We start from the raw sequence: 15,999 nt of genomic DNA on the forward strand, positions 1-15,999 counted from the left end.
GGACTGGGAAAACATCGGGCGCACTCTTCGCACAGAGCCTCGCGCGCCGATGTCACTGCTACTGACGTGGAGACAATGTTATGTCGCCATCAGCCTGCAGACCTATGGCTCCCTTGCCATAGGCTGCCCTCCTTCGATCTTTCACCTTCAATTTCAACCCCGGAATTTTCTCTATCCGCTAATTTGGACGCCTGTCCTCCTTCTGCCCCTTTGCTCCCCGCCCATTTCAAATTCTCCTTGGCTCAGCCGCCCCTCCTTGCTCCGCCTTCATTTTCCGAAGCCACTGTACCTCCGTCAGAGCCACGTAATGGCGCGGGTTTAAAAACTCTCGCAGAACGTATTAGCCACGATCTGCAAAAGAAAGAAACCCTGACGGAAGACGATGCCGATATTCTCGCATTGTGCCCCGTCCATTTCACAGATACCGAGGGGGAGGGTGGCATTGTTCGGCGGGTTGTCGAGTACCGCCCTTTAAGCTATAACATCCTCACTGAGCTCCGCAAAGCGATGCGAGACGTAGGAATCACTAGCCCCTACGTGAGAGGCATGCTAGAGGCAATCGCGAGGAATCACTTAATGGTTCCGGGCGACTGGAAAACCACCTTTCGCATGCTCCTGAGCCCTGCACAATTTGTGGTCTGGGAAAGCGAGTTCCGCCAGCAATGCATCAGCAGGGGAGCCGCCTCCGGCGGCGCCTACACAGCCGCTCAGCTTTACGGTTTCGATGCTTTCGCCAACCCCAACGATCAGATTGTCCTGCCTGAGGCCACCCTTACGGTTAAGCCTCTGGAGTGCCTCTATAAGGCATTTATCAAAGTCCCCAATGCCGGCCAGCCAACCCAGAGTTTCTCCACCACCCGGCAAAAACCCCAAGAGCCCTATGCCGAGTTTGTGAACAGGCTCCAGGAAGCGCTCAAGAGGCAGGTAGATAGCGAAGAGGCCCAAAACGAGCTCCTCATGCGCCTCGCTAAGGAGAACGCCTCCATGGAGTGCCGCAGAGCAATCACGGGCCTGGGCAAAGATCCTGAACTGGCCGACATGCTTAAGGCTTGCCAGGACATCGGATCTTCCGCCCACCAAGCTAGCCTCCTCGCCGCAGCACTCTCCACCGGCGGGAGGCAGCCTCAGGATGACTGCTTTAACTGCGGCAGACCCGGACACTTCCGAAGGGAGTGTAGGCAGCCCGGTGGGGGGGGCCTACAACCCCGATGGAGGAGGGTCCTCCCAAGAGGAGAAGGCCGCCCAAGACCGGTGCCCACGATGCCAGAGAGGCTTCCATTGGAGAAGCGACTGCCCGTCGGGAAACTCGCGCCCGGGCGTCTCCCCAGCCCAGGACCAAGGAGGAGAATATTAGAGCAGACCCAGACACCAAGGCCCACGCCCAAACCGCCCCCCCCTCGTGGTATCTCGCTCACGTGCACCCAGCCCATCTCCTTCAAGTTCCCCCACGAGGTCCTTGTCACCCCAACCCAGTACGGCGACCCCATCCCTACCGGGACTATTGGGCTGGTGCTGCCTAAGGCCTCCGCCGCTGAGCAGGGAGTGTTCATCATTCCCGGAGTAATCGACTCCACGCACCAGGGACCCATCCATCTCCAAATCTGGACGAACATCCGCAGGAGTTGCCCACGGAACCAGCTGCGCACAGCTGATCCTCCTGCCCCATGCACTGCCCGCTGCCGACCCAATAAAGGCGACAAGCCCCGGCAGCCAACATGGCGCAGCCAGCACCACCATCGCAGCGGTGGAAACACCCATCGGAAGCTCCCGCCCATACCTGGAGCTCGCCATAGAAGGATGTATGTTCAAGGGCCTGGTGGACACCGGCGCTGATGTTACCGGCCATCAGAGCAGCCGAAAGGGCTCCGACCAGTGGCCGCACCGAGGCTTGCCCGCACATCTGGGGTGGGGAGACAAACCGCAGACGGCGAGCATCCGCCTGGCTCACGGTCAACAGCCCAGGACTTCGGCTGCAGCTCACAGTCCGCCCATCGCTTTTTTAGACATCCATGTCAATCTCTGGGGAAGGGACCTCATGAGTCAGGTCAAAACGACTTTGGTCTGGGATGGGTAAGGCCATCACAGATCATTGATCCCAATTGTGCCTTCCGAAATTCACTTTCTAATTTCCGTAAGGAAACTGTTTCCCTCTCCCCCTCTCTTCTCCTTCTGTTTTTCGACCAGTAAAGGCGGGAGGGCCAATTGGCTGACTGGCCCTCCCTGGATTAAAATCTGGGCCCGTCCTGATACCGCAGCACTGCCAGGACAGGCCCCAGTTTAAAAAGGAGGCTGCCGCACCAAATTCACCCACAAACCAGTTTTGGCGCCCCCAGTGGTGATGGTATCATAGCACCATCATCACTTCTAAGACGCTTGGCCGAAACCGCCCCTTAAGGAGTGGTTTCGGCGGGCGGCATTCCCCCAAGATAATTCGATCACAAAATTTTAGCACCATCCAGCCCCCCTGTGTTGGCCGCCAAGATCACGGTAAGTACATTTCCCTTACAAGGAAAACCCCCCCTCTGCATGTGGAATCCTCTGCCTTCAACCGCCTGAATGCCGTGTTCCCCTGATGCACCCATCCCCCCAAAGGGCGCTTCCAAAAGCCCCTTTTGTGTTGCTGATTAAGCATGCATACCCACAATCCCCCCAGGACCCGCCTGTCCCCTCCCCCCTCGAGGCTTGGACCTCGCCTTGACGCACGCCTGATGACGCTCTGAAGCCAATTCCCACCAGGGTCAGCCTACCTCCTGCCCTCCTGTCAAACAATTAAAGAAAGAGGAGTAGGCGGCCCCCAGTAGGATTGCATTAAAAGCAACCTTTCACGCAGGCTGCAAAACAAGCCTTCTTATATTAAACTCTAAACCCCAACTCAAACAAAAAACTCGATCTTGATCTCCCGCCATCCGCTCTAGAACCGAGCCTGGCGGGACCCGGCCCCCTCCCATAACCTGGGGAAGGGGGTGTGTTTCAGTCCTTCTTCCTACAGGTCCCTGTGGACTCCGACTCGCCATGACAGGCCAGCCCATGGAATGGCGCCAGGAGGAAACAAACCCCATCCCGGAGATGGAACACATCTCTCTAAAGGATCCCGCCCAGCGGTCTCAACAGGAACGCCGTCGCCAACACCCAAAGACCCGAATGACCTGGGGAGACGTCAAGGCGACCGCCAGCCAAGCTCAAGAGCTGCTGCGCCAGCAAGGCCACCCTGAGACACCCGAGAACCTCTGTGCCGCTCTCTTTGCAATCATCACTGCCAACTCAGCGGCCACCATCCTTTGCCTGCTCTGCTGCCTCCTGGCCACCCCCTGACGAGCTTTCACCAGACCAACATCTGGGAGCAATTCGCCGCCGCTGCCAACGTCTCGTCCTTTTGCCTGGGCCAGTACCTAGGAGTCGGGAGCTTGCTAAGCTCCTGCCTGCTCCCCGTCTGCAAAGCGCCCGGAGACTTCCTAGCGGAGTCTGGGTTAAGCCCCTTCATGAATGCCTCATCCATCAGGTATTCTATGAGCGCCGACTGGGGACCCATCGTCCAAACCCTCCCGGCTGGCGCGCTCTCCCTTGTCACCAAGACTGTCGCTAACCACGAATCCAACACCTGCGCCCGCATCACCGGCGCAGCCAAACGGGGAACCGACCCGGGCCCATTCATCGGCTCGGCCAATTGGAACTGCACACACATGGAGGACATTCCCCCCGTGTTCGGAAACATCCTGCTCCCCAGGGGCTGGTTCTGGACCTGCGGGGAGAGAACGTTTAATTACATTCCCGCCCGACTCTCTGCCGGGACTCTTTGCTGCCTCAGTCACCTCACCATCGTCCTACTCCAGGCTCCACCCCAGGAGCCCGGACGCCGCCGCCGCCGCTCCGCTCTGCCTTTCGATCCCTCCTGTCGGAGCGACGCGGTCGCCCTCTCCAAAGCGGAGTTTGTCTCCCTTGCGACTTCCTTAGTGGGAGTCCCCGGACTCGCCTCCTACAACGCTAAGACTATCGGCCGGCTGGCCTGCGCCCTTGCGAAGTCTATCAACTCTACCTCCACCGCTCTGGATGCCCTGGCCTCCGAGCAGCAGGAACTTCGTCAAGCGACCTTAGATAATCGTGCCGCTATTGATTACTTGCTGTTGTTGCATCACCAAGGTTGTGAAAATGTACATAATATGTGTTGCTTTAACCTCTCTGACAATTCCCAATTGATTCATATGAAAGTACGTGAGCTGCAAGAAGTTGTATCTAATCTGAAATATGATGTTTTGCCCCATTGGTGGTCAGCCCTCTGGAGCTGGCTGCCGGGAGGATGGTTGAGTGCTATTGTGCAGCTCTGCATTGGTTTTATTGTATGCCCTGCGTTATCGGATCTTGTTTCGTTCCAGTGTGTGTCTAATATTGCCTGTAACGTGTGTAAGAAGCCCCTCGAATTTCCCTTACCCCGCAGCCAAGTTCTAATGTTACACAAGCAGCTCGGTCAGCTTGACCAGACGGCGGAGGAGACAAGCGTCCCTTTAAATCACCCCTAGCATTTCGGTCCCCTCTAAAATGTAAAAGGAGGAGATGTAGTAATGCACTGCTGACCCAGCAGCACCGTGGTAGAACGTTGGCACACCAACGGACCCACGGCCTTCTGGTCGCACCGCACCCCCACTCCTCAACCCCGTATGAGTCACGGGTCATGAACTATCTGGCTCAGTCACCGGGCGTCCCAGACAAAGGGACAATGATCTGCCCCCAGGTGAGGATTAGGCCCAGACGCTTACGCTCTTCTCCGCACGTAGCAGCCAGGTGAGATCATGCATCACATGATGATCTCCCGCTCTCCCGCTCTCCCGGACTCTCCCGTCCCGCCCCTCTACACGCCCCCATTAGAATCATAATAAAAGGTGCCAGGAACCAGCACGCGGGAGATTCGCTAGGAACACGGACCTCCGCGCTCCCGCTGCTGGCGATCTCCACCAGATGTTATCTCCGCGTCTCGTCTCGTTCTTGCGCTGACCACGTGGGTCGACTACACGGCACTTTACCAAGCTGCAAAACAGTGGAGCTCGAGCAAAAAAGAGCAAAAAAGAGCAATGTTGGCACATCTTGTTGTGCACACGTCTCAATTTCCAAGCACTTTCTGACGGGGACACCCTTTCTAAACAAAATGGCGGTTCCTGTTTCCTGATTGGCCGGAAGCTGCGCGTCAGAGCGAATCAGCCGCGCGTAAACAGCCGAGGTTCCCCACTCCCCTGCGGCACCTGCGGGGTTTTTGAAAATGTTGCTCTTTTCAGAGGACCTAATTTGCCACGCGACAAGGAGGTGGGAGAGCGGCAAATTAAGGGCAGCTGCGCAGTGGGCGCTGGTGACGTGGGGAACGTCCATCCTCCTCGTGTCTTTTAAAGAGGTGACCCCGCGGCTTATGGTGAGTGGGGAGTGGCCCATGGAGTTCTGATCCACACCTCCCCTGGTGCAATACTGGGGACATTTGGCATTCATCTGTGAAGCATTCCCCCAATAGGTAGAACACCAGCCAAGATACTTTCCTGCTATGTCCCATTCCTGTTGGGTCCTACAGGTCCTGCTCTTAATTAAAACCTAGCATGGAACAACAAACCAGATTTTAAACTTGAACAGAATAAATGGTTTATTAACGGAGAGGAGATGGGAAAGAGAGATAAATAACTCTGAGAGAAGGAAAGGATGAGGCAGGAAAAATATATTTACTCAAAGTGATTTGGCGCAGAGCTTCAGTATTTGATTTTTGGCACATGCTTAATAAGATCATTCAGTTTCAGTTCTTAAAGAAAAAGTACATTTAGGGACTAATCCCCCCCCCCCCCCCCAATAAAAATAATGAAAGCAGTGCCCATAACTTGTATGAGTCCCAAAAGGAAAACTTGGCTGGCAAATTACACCACAAACAGCCCCGAAAGAATGAGATATTTTGCATAATATGCCTACTTCCTCCAGGAAAAATCCTTCCTCTCTGCAACGGCAAAGTTCAGTGAAAAATGGTGACAGTTGCTTAGATTTGGTGCCATATTAAGAAATCTTCCATTTCCAAATAAAATTTAAAGGAAGAGAAATGTATCAAAAGAAAGTTGTCCTACATCATTCAACATTTGTTTTTAAAAGTTATGAAATGATTTTTGTACTAATACATCACTTTCTTTGCTTTCTAGTGACATTATTCAAAGTTTTCTTCCCTTCAAAAGTGACTGTTATTTTTTCTCTTTAGCTGACTGGCTCCTGCAGTGGTATTCAAATACTGAGGTAAGAAAGAACAAAGCCTGGACAACATGCTGGCACCAAAAACTGAAACACATGGAGATGATAGGAAGATTATTCAGAGAGAAGCTCTGTTGCATCTCTCCCCAGCACACCTTTGTGCAGCAAAGGGGAGGATATGGGCTGCTAAATAGATCTGTCACTGTTTGAGTAAATAATTAGCTTCCCCTGAATTTTGAACAAAACCTGCCACATTTCTTGGAAAGAGCCAGGCAAAAGAAATTGCTTCTTCAAAATATACCTGATTTTTTTGGTTTCTTCTAAGACAGAGAAGAAGAAAAATACTGCATAAAACTCCCCCAGAACATAGCATCATTTCCATGACTCTGGGTGCTGTAAAAAACAAGGGATCAGCAGGAATCCTGGTAGATTTATCTCTAGCAAGGAAGACAATACACGATCATGATTCACAACTTCTGATTCAGTTACTAAGGAATGGAAGGTGAACCATTATTTCCACAGAGGGCTAAAAATGTATAGTGAAGCAGTACCCCCAGGTACCTTTTTTTAGTACTAAGCTTTTGTGTCTAAAGAGTACATCTTTGTATTCTCAGCTTTACATACAATTAGAACAATGCTGCTCTTCTTCTCTGCTTTAATGTATGAAAGAGTTTGTGCAAAGCAGAAACATCAGCCTAAAATTCAGTCCCATTTAAAGATGTGTTGAACTGAAAGTGTAGGGCTACATTTTAGCACCCTGTCTTACTGAGCCTACTGCATTTTCTATATTGGCCCTATATGTTGTGTCATTTTTATGCATTACAAAAATAGTTGATGTCTGAATGTGGAAGAGAAATGAAGTTGTTTTTACTCAGATGCCCATCTGAATCCCACCCATATTCAAACTTGCTTTTACTGAACAAGACAGAATGTGAATGCTTATTTGAAAAGTCTCTAGTTTGTTTCTTCACAATGTTCTGCACTGGCTGTTTCAGAAACTTATCTCTCAAGCAACATTTGCTGCATCTGTCTTCAAACTCTCTCCTTGTTATCTAATTGGTATTCTACTCATATTTTTTTCCCAATTAATCCTTTCATTTTAAGGAACTGCATCCACTACTGCGAGCAGCTAGTTTGGCCTTACAACTGTTTAAGCTCTGACCTTGAAAAGCTATTTACTCTTTTGCCTTTCAAACTGGCCTAGAAAAAAATATATACACTTTTTATTTTGATTCACTATGAAACTTGTATGAATGTCATGTTATGGCCAGTCCAATTTTCTTGTCCTGCTTTTATGTATAGCATCTAAATAAACAGAGGGGGAAAAACCCTGCAGCTATGATGGAAGAAGTAGATATGGGATGAATGCAAATGACTTGCTGAATGCCAGTTTCCATTGGCAAGAGCAAGACATATAGCTTTTCTAACAGTGTATTGTTGGTGTAGAGAAAAATACCCTGTTATGCTTAATAAATGTATCACAATATAACCAGTCCACTGTCCTGAACTTCTGAACCCACAATGCTACAGAAACTATTCTTCTGGTCCCAAACTATGGCTTGGTCACATTTGTTGATTTAAAGGTTACAGTTTGGCAAATACAAACTAAACTACATAGAATAGATGTAGGTGTAACAGGAAAGGGGAGCAGAGCAGTCATAAAAATACACAGTTGGTTCTAGATGTTTGTACTCCCCCTTGCAGGAAAATACTATCAGTCTTCCCTCCACTCTATATTCCCTTTCCATTTGCCCAACCTTTCCAAATCATCCTTTCATGTTCAATAAATAACATTTAAGCCAGAATCACTTCCAGAATAATACAGACATGTAGTAGATCAAGAATACCATGGTGTGAAAATACAGAGGGCTCAGAGAGGCAGCTGGGGTAGTGGTAGGAATGGTAAATGCTACTGGTAAAGGGAGGAAGGGAAGATCTGACATGGGAAATGGGATATCTCCTGCTGTGGATGGGATTTCACTCCTCTTAAAGGAGCAGGTTCATAGCTTCGGGAAGCTCCTGAATTTGTGCCTCCAATTAGATAAACAGGTGGCTGAGGATGTCTATCAGCCAGCTTCAGTCCTTCCTGCTCAGAATAGATCTTACCACTGTGGCACAGACCCCGGTAACATTATTTATTTTATTGAACTCAGGGCAATTTCCAGCACAAAAATACAGATTTATATAGACCAATAAAATCCCCTTAATGTAAATACCCTTGGTTTTTATTGGTCCTGCCATCTGAGGCTAGAAAGGGCCTTCTCCATCACAGTACCAAAACTTTGGAACTCTCTCCCCAGAGAGATTCATCTGTCTCCTCTAGCAGTGCCTTTCATCAGTAGGTGAAAACTGTTTTGTTCCATCTGGCATACCCACCCACCCCTTAAAAAAAAAAAGGTTTACTAGCTTTCCTTCTAGTATGTGCTTTTAATTGAATTTTATATTTTGACTTTAACTGTGTATAAGTTTTACTGTTTTATGCTCGCCATCTTGTGGACCCTGATTGGAGGAAAAGCAGCCTAAGCATGTTTTAAATAAATAAAAACAACATCTTTCAGTGTGAAGACTAACGTTCTATCTACTGACCTCCAGTGGAAAATTACTCTCTTGTGGTGTAAAGTACATATATCAATTTTTTTTATTTGAGGAATGATTCATAACTCCTCCCTCCCAAAAAAACTTTGCTTTTCAATATTTGTTTGCACACGCATACAACATATCCCTTTGATATCAGTTAGAATTCTGCTTCAGTCAATTCAGTTTCTTCAGTAATGAACAGGAGATAGTCCAGAGACCTTTTTAAAAAAATATATTTTTATTTATTTTACACATATAAACAACACATACAGGGAAAAAGAGAGAGATAGTCCGGAGACCTTTGAGACACTGTAGGGGAGAATCTCCGACTCCCTACTGAGTGAGGTATAGGGTTGCCAGCTCCAGATTGGGAACTACCTGGATATTTGGGGGGTTGGGCCTGAAGAGGGTGGGTTTTGGGGAAGGGAGAGTCTTCTGTGGAATATAATACCATAGAATCCATCTTCCAAAGAGGCCTGCTTCTCCAGGTGAACTGATCTCTGTTGCCTATAGATCAGCTGTAATAGCAGGAGATAGATAGCTATCACCTGGAAGTTGGAAACCCTAGCAAGGTGCCTGGGGAAAGCAGCTGAGCATGGCTTTTTTTTACTTGCACATGAGAGAGACAAGGTCCAATGCTCCCCCCAAGCTCCCTTCCCACAGGAAATATGACTCCATTCCAGAGGTTTGTGTAATACTGCAAGGGCTTCCATGATGATCTTCCATTTGCTGGTGAAATGGATGGGCAAAGCATTTCTGGTCTCTGGTTAAACCCCCAGCTATCCCTGAACCTTAGCAGGTGCCCATCATATTGACTCCTGGTGCAAGTCCTGGAATAAAATTACTATTAGTAGCTAACCTTCAAGACTGCTAGAGTTCCTTGTATAAAAAGACATATTCTTTCCCATTCACTTAACTCAATCTGCTTTCAGCTCAGAGGAGAAAAAATATTCAACAGTGGAGATTTCAGTACATTGAAGGAGACAGTTGCTGCAGGGAAATTAGGCTCTTAGAATATGCTAAGTCACTGTTTTGGTTGATGTAAGCAGAAACTCATGAAGGCTATTCTCGAACAAGAAGGTATCATTTGGAAGACCTAAGAAACAAGTATCCGCCTTAATACCCCCTGCCAAAGATTCTTTTAGGAGCTATGTCTAAAAGGTGACATTATACTTTCTGGTTGGTTGGCTACCTGATTTGTGACCTCATCATGGATTTTATATCCTTTCTGGTTGGGATCACACAGATTGAGCAGAGAGGAGTTTCTACTCAAATTCAGCAAGAAATAAAGTCTTTCAAAGAAAGATACCAGCCCTATTTAGAATTCTTATATTCAGGGATGCAATTCCACAGAGGATTTCTGCAGATAGAAGTGTTACCCAAAGTGCTGGGGTCTGCCACTTTTAATACTGGGAATTAGCAGGGTTAGACTTTGCTTTGCGAGGTTGTGCTACCTGTATTTACAGTAGGTTTTTCTCCTTAGAAATCCACAGTAGTCAGAGATAAAGTTTAATAGTTTTATTAAGAAAGAAAAATAATAAAAGTACATGCACAAAAATGGTAAAAATACAAGCACACAGAGAGTTCACAGATGCCTAGGATTTAGAAAGCATTGAGGGGATAGGTTTGGAATAGATCAGGGTGATAGAAGGATGGGTAATAGTTGCCATTCTAGAAGAGGAAGGATCCAAAGGCAGAGTCCAAGTGCCCTCATTTGGAGTCCAAACGGTCAGGGTAGAAAGCAGTGATGGGCACAGTATACCTGAACCAAGTGTAGTTCAGAAAATATTGAGCAAAGGACTGCCATATGGGTAGGCTAGTTATAGGAAATTTCAGCCCTGTAGCAATGTTAAGAGAGCTTAATCTCTGAAAACAAAGAAAATTCCTGTCCTTCAGGAAAGAACAATATGATGGAGATTAGCTTGATGGCTCAGGCCCAGGGAGCATCAGGTATTTAATTAGTTTAGGGTGGAAGTGATGGAATTACAGTTCTGGGATTTTCCAATTCAAAAGTTAGGTAGTGGTTACCAGAGATGAGGCAGGAAGAACATTGAGAAGATCAGTGATATGACAATAACTGTCAGATAGCTTGTTTGCATTAAACAGCTGCACAAAGCATATCTTTTGTGAACAGGAAGGCAAGTTTTGCTGAGCCTGGGGCAAGGCTGTTTCTCCGGCCTAGGCTTATTGTTTTCCAAATAGCTGAAGGAAGAGTGCAGCGATCTCTGCATATCCATGGGAACTGGAGGAATTGCCCACGCAGGTCTCTTAGCTATAGGCAACACAGTATAAATTGTTCCCAAAATTGTAACAAAAACCCAAAACCTAAAATTAACCATACCCCTATTCTCGGACTGCACCCTAGAACCCAACGTAACCCTAAGGCAAGCCAGAGACCCTGCCTTTGCCTTAACCCTAACCCTAATTTATTATTTTTTATTAAATTTATTTTTTGTTACAATTTTTTGAACAATTTATGACTGAATAAATAAAAAAAGTTAGGGTTAGGGTTAAGGCAAGGACAGAGGCTCAGGCTTGCCTTAGTGTTATGTTGAGTTCTAGGGCGCAGCCCGTGAATAAGGATATGGTCAGTTTCAGGATTCGGGTTTTTATAACAATTTTGGGAACAATTAATGACTGAACGAATTAAATAAAAATAGTAAGCTAGGGTTAGGTTTCAGGCAAAGAGCAGGGGCTCAGGCTTGCCTTACTGTTAAATTGAGTTCTAGGATGCGGTTTGTGAACAGGGCAATAGTCAATTTCTGGTTTCAGGGTTTTGCCTTAACCCTTGCCCATGCCTTAACCACAACCCTAACTTATTATTTTTATTTAATATATTCAGTCATAAATTGTTCCCAATATTGTAACAAAAACCCAAAACCTACTGTAAAAATGACCCTAGCCCAATTCTCAGACTGCGCCCTTGCCCTTGCCTTAACCCTAACCCTAACCCTAACCTTAACCCTAACCCTAACCCTAACCCTAATTTATTTATTTTATTTAATTTATTTTTGTTACAATTTTTTGAACAATATATGATTGAGTAAGTGAAAAAATTAATGATCAGTTATGGTTAGGGTTAAGGTAAGTCCATGGGCTCAGGTTTGCCTCAGTGTGAGGTTGAGTTCTAGTGCGCAGTCCTAGAACAGGGCTATGGTCAGTTTCACACTGGGTTTTTTTGCCTTAACCGTTGCCCTTGCCTTAACTGTAACCCTAACTTATTATTTTTATTTAATTTATTCAGTCATAAATTGTTTATGAAACCTAAAACTGAGCAAACCCGAAACCTAAAACTGACCATAGGCTATGTTCTATGGACTGTGCCATAGAACTCCACATAACACTAAGGCAGGCCTGAGCCCCTGCCCTTGCCTTAACCCTAACCCTAATTTGTTATTTATATTTAATTTATTCTGTCATAAATTGTTCCCAAAATTATTACAAAAACCCGAAAACTAAAACTGACCATAGCCCTATTCTCAGACTGCACCCTAGTACTCATTGTAACACTAAGGCAAGCCTGAGCCCCTGCCCTTGTGTTATCCATATCCCTAATCTATTATTTTTATTTAATTTATTTTTGTTACCATTTTTGGAACAATTTATGACTGAAAAAATTAAATAAAAAATTATGAAGAATTTATGACTGAATAAATGAAAAAAAATTAAATTAGGGTTAGGGTTAATGCAAGTGCAGGGGCTCGGGCTTGCCTTAGTATTAAGTTGAGTTTTAGGGCACAGTCCGAGAATATGGCTGTAATTATTTAATTATTTAAATTAAATAAAAATAATAGGTGAGGGATAGGGTTAACCCAAGGGAAGGGACTCATGCTTGCCTTAGTGTTACGTTGAGTTTAGTCATAATTTTTCCCCAAAATTATAACAAAAACCCAAATCCTAAAACTGATCATAGCTCTATTCTCAGACTGTGACCTAGAAATCAATGTACTACTAAGGCAAGCCTGAGCCCCTGCCCTTGCCTTAACCCTAACCCTAATTTGTTGAATTTAATTTATTTTTGTTACAATTTTGGGAACAATTTATGACTGAATAAATTAAATAAAAATAATAAGTTAGGGTTAGGGTTAAGGTTAAGGCAAGGGCAGGGGCTCTGGCTTGCCTTACTGTTACATTGATTTCCAGGGCGCCGTCTGAGAATAGGGCTGTGGTCAGTTTTAGGTTTCGGGTTTTTGTTACAATTTTGGGAAAAAAATTTGACTGAAAAATTAATTAAAAATAATAAGTTATGGTTAGGATTAAGGCAAGAGCAGGGGCTCGGGCTTGCCTTTATGTTACATTGAGTTCATGGGCGCAGTCTGAGAATAGGGCATATAGATTGTTCCCCCATTCCACTGACCTGCTTCTGCCTGCTGACCAGCTGAGGGTCAGTAGAAAGCCCCATGAATTGACAGGTGATTACCTGACACTGTTGGGCAACTGGGAAGTGGGTCATAGTTTTTCCAGGTTCAGGCTGTTGTGTGGAAGGAAGAAGAGTAAGCTGAAGAATCAAAAGAAAGTTAGCAGTGAGGAATGAAATAATAAACATCAAAACCAGAATGGACTTACTACACAATAATAGAGCATTTGTTCAAAACACAAGATTCAAAGCAAAAGCAGGATATTATCAATTTCAGATATAATTTTTTTAGCTTCATAAAAGCCCGCTATCTGCAGCAAGAGTCCCAAGGTGTCAGGAAACCATAGTGCCAGGCACTAAGAACATGCTTGTCAAGGTCCATATAGATGACTCAAAGAACCATAGTGAAAGGTATCAAGAAGCACACTTTGCTAGGCAGAGTGGACAAACACAATACTGCTAGCAGGTGTTGAGTTCCTGCTGTGGTATGGCCCGGATCTGGTGAATAAGTATCAACTTCATGACCTGGCTCTGGGGTGGTGCTACACCAATCTGGCATTTAGCCTCCTTTAGACTACTTTGGCTGGGGCTTTCTGTCACATTCCTGAAGAGATGGAATAGATCTCAGGAGGTTATAGGTCCCTGCACAGTGAAGGCAGGTGACTAGCTCAGGGACCAGGGGCAAGATTTCACTTGCAAGTGCTGACAGGGTAGCCACTGGGACATCATCAACTGGCACTTCTGCCATGCCAGGCCCTTCCTGGTCTCACTGGTCCTCCTCAGTCTGTGGCCTTGATGTTTCAGGCTCTTTCCTTGAGGACTCCAAGACTGAGTTGCTGGGTTGGTTCAATTGGAGGGTTCCTGATATATAAGTGTACTGTATCCCAGGAAACACTAAATGATTGTGCTTGATATGAAGAATATGAAATGAAGGAGTAGAGTGGACAAAATGGCTGCTTTGCTGGAAATGAATTGTTAAAAATATGATTCATTTCTTCCTTTTAATAATTAGAATCTGAAGAGAGTATTCAATAACATAGCTTATTGATGCCCCTTCAAGCACCAAGCTTTTTAATTATTTTGATGCTCAGTTCTTTGACAGCAGTCAGCAGAATGTTGATGGCTGCTACTTCATCAATTACAGGGTACTGAGGGAGGAAAAGGATTGCAGTAGCAGATGCTTTCTGGTTGGAAGAATGGCTTGGTGTATATGAGATGACACACAGTGACAAATGCACTGCCTGGTGTCTGATGTAGCCATTGATGTCTTTATGAAATTCTCCTTTTAACAAATTCTTCACAGCAGATTCAAATGCAGTTAGTGGACTTTGCTACATCATACTCAGGGCTGTTTTACCATCATCCAAGGGGTATCTGACCAGAGGTGTCAAGGGTGATGATGAGAGAGGAAATGATAGGTATGGTTTGTCTCTTATTCTCTACTGTATTGCTTCTGCTATCACTTAAGATCTACCCTGCACTTTGAGCTTCAATTCAGTAGCTTAAACTGGCCCAGATTAAATGGCAGACAGGGCCTGTGTATAATTTGTGTAGATATTCCCTGTGTTTTTTTTAAAAAAGCATTGGTTTTATTCAGCAATTACTGAAAATATTTGGGTTAAAAAAAAGTGAATCTTATTTTTTTTTTCAAATTTTTCCTTTTCCCCTGTTTCTCAAAATAGTGGAGGGGAAAGAACTGCTTTCATCAAAGCTTCCCAAGCCATGGAAGGCTTGGAAAGCATCAGCAGGGGACAGAACTCCATTCTGCACTGAGTCTGTCCAGTACGGCATGGAGTTCTCTCCCTCCCTCCCTCCCTCCCTCCACCTCCACTGGCTCCCAAATGGTGGCAGAGAGAATTTGCTAAAGGTGTATTTGACTTTTTTGGATACACCAAGTTTTTGAATCAGTAAATGCAAAACCTGAAAAAAGCCAATATGGTTCTTTTGGGGTCTTCTGTGATTCAGATATACCGAATCACAATTTGTAGCACATCAGGGTTTCTGATTTTGGAACTGGACATGGAGAAAACTGAGTTATTTTCCCATTTCTTGGGTTGGGAGGGGTGTGTGGGGGGAATGGTTACTTAACTACTTTCCTGTTGGGGAAGGGAATGGTTTGGTTAATCTACCCAGTTTCAAACTGAGTCATGGAAACTTGGTCCATCACTAAATGGAACCAAATTCCAAAGAGCAAGAATTTTTGCCAAAAGTTTGCTTGATTGATTACAAAGGATAATGTAGAGAAAGCACAGATACTATATGTTAAGAATACAGAATAGTTTTCTTTTGGTCTCTTACTATACTAGAAATAATTTACTATATTTGAAGTAATTCACAAATAGGCTTACCCATGACACTGGTACTAGATGATACATTTAAAGGGCAAGTAATAAATAATGAATACAAAACAGATGTTTCTGTTTTCTGGATGAGAGTGTGTTACCATAAATATTTTAAAACATTCATTAGCTGCTTCAGTGTTGACAGGTGTCTTAACAGTGAAGAATGTGTGAGAAGATGCAAATTCACTCGAAAACAAATATCATGGGGCCATTTCTAGTTGTGTGTTTATTGAAGGTGGAACAGATAATCACTTTCCACATGGTAACTGCTTAAAAATGTATCACTTAGTGTCTCTAATGGCATGGAAAAATGCAGTTCTCAGTAGCATCCAGCCATGTGGTAATTTCATGTTTCCCAACCCATTCTGTAGATTTCCATTGAGTTGAGGGAGCTTGTTCATGCTGCAGCATAAATATCCCTCAGTATTGTCATACAGAACTGCTCACTTGTTCACTCTCTTCTCATGCGTTCCCAAAACTCCAAGAAACTCAGTCAGGGGACACAATAGTTCAGTTGTTGAG

General features: G+C 45.4%; 1 protein-coding gene across 1 annotated transcript in view; it reads right to left on the reverse strand.

Annotated features, from left to right (window-relative positions):
- Positions 1-13,594: 13,594 nt before the first annotated feature.
- The window catches only part of ASMT (acetylserotonin O-methyltransferase), a 64,328-nt gene continuing 61,923 nt past the window's right edge, over positions 13,595-15,999 (reverse strand). Inside the window, exon 7 of the mRNA XM_048494100.1 lies at positions 13,595-13,739. Within this exon, the coding sequence (XP_048350057.1) occupies positions 13,595-13,739 (145 nt within the window). The remainder of the gene's footprint in view (positions 13,740-15,999) is intronic.

This window comes from Sphaerodactylus townsendi, linkage group LG04 (genome assembly GCF_021028975.2).
Source record: "Sphaerodactylus townsendi isolate TG3544 linkage group LG04, MPM_Stown_v2.3, whole genome shotgun sequence".
Classification (NCBI taxonomy): domain Eukaryota; kingdom Metazoa; phylum Chordata; class Lepidosauria; order Squamata; family Sphaerodactylidae; genus Sphaerodactylus; species Sphaerodactylus townsendi.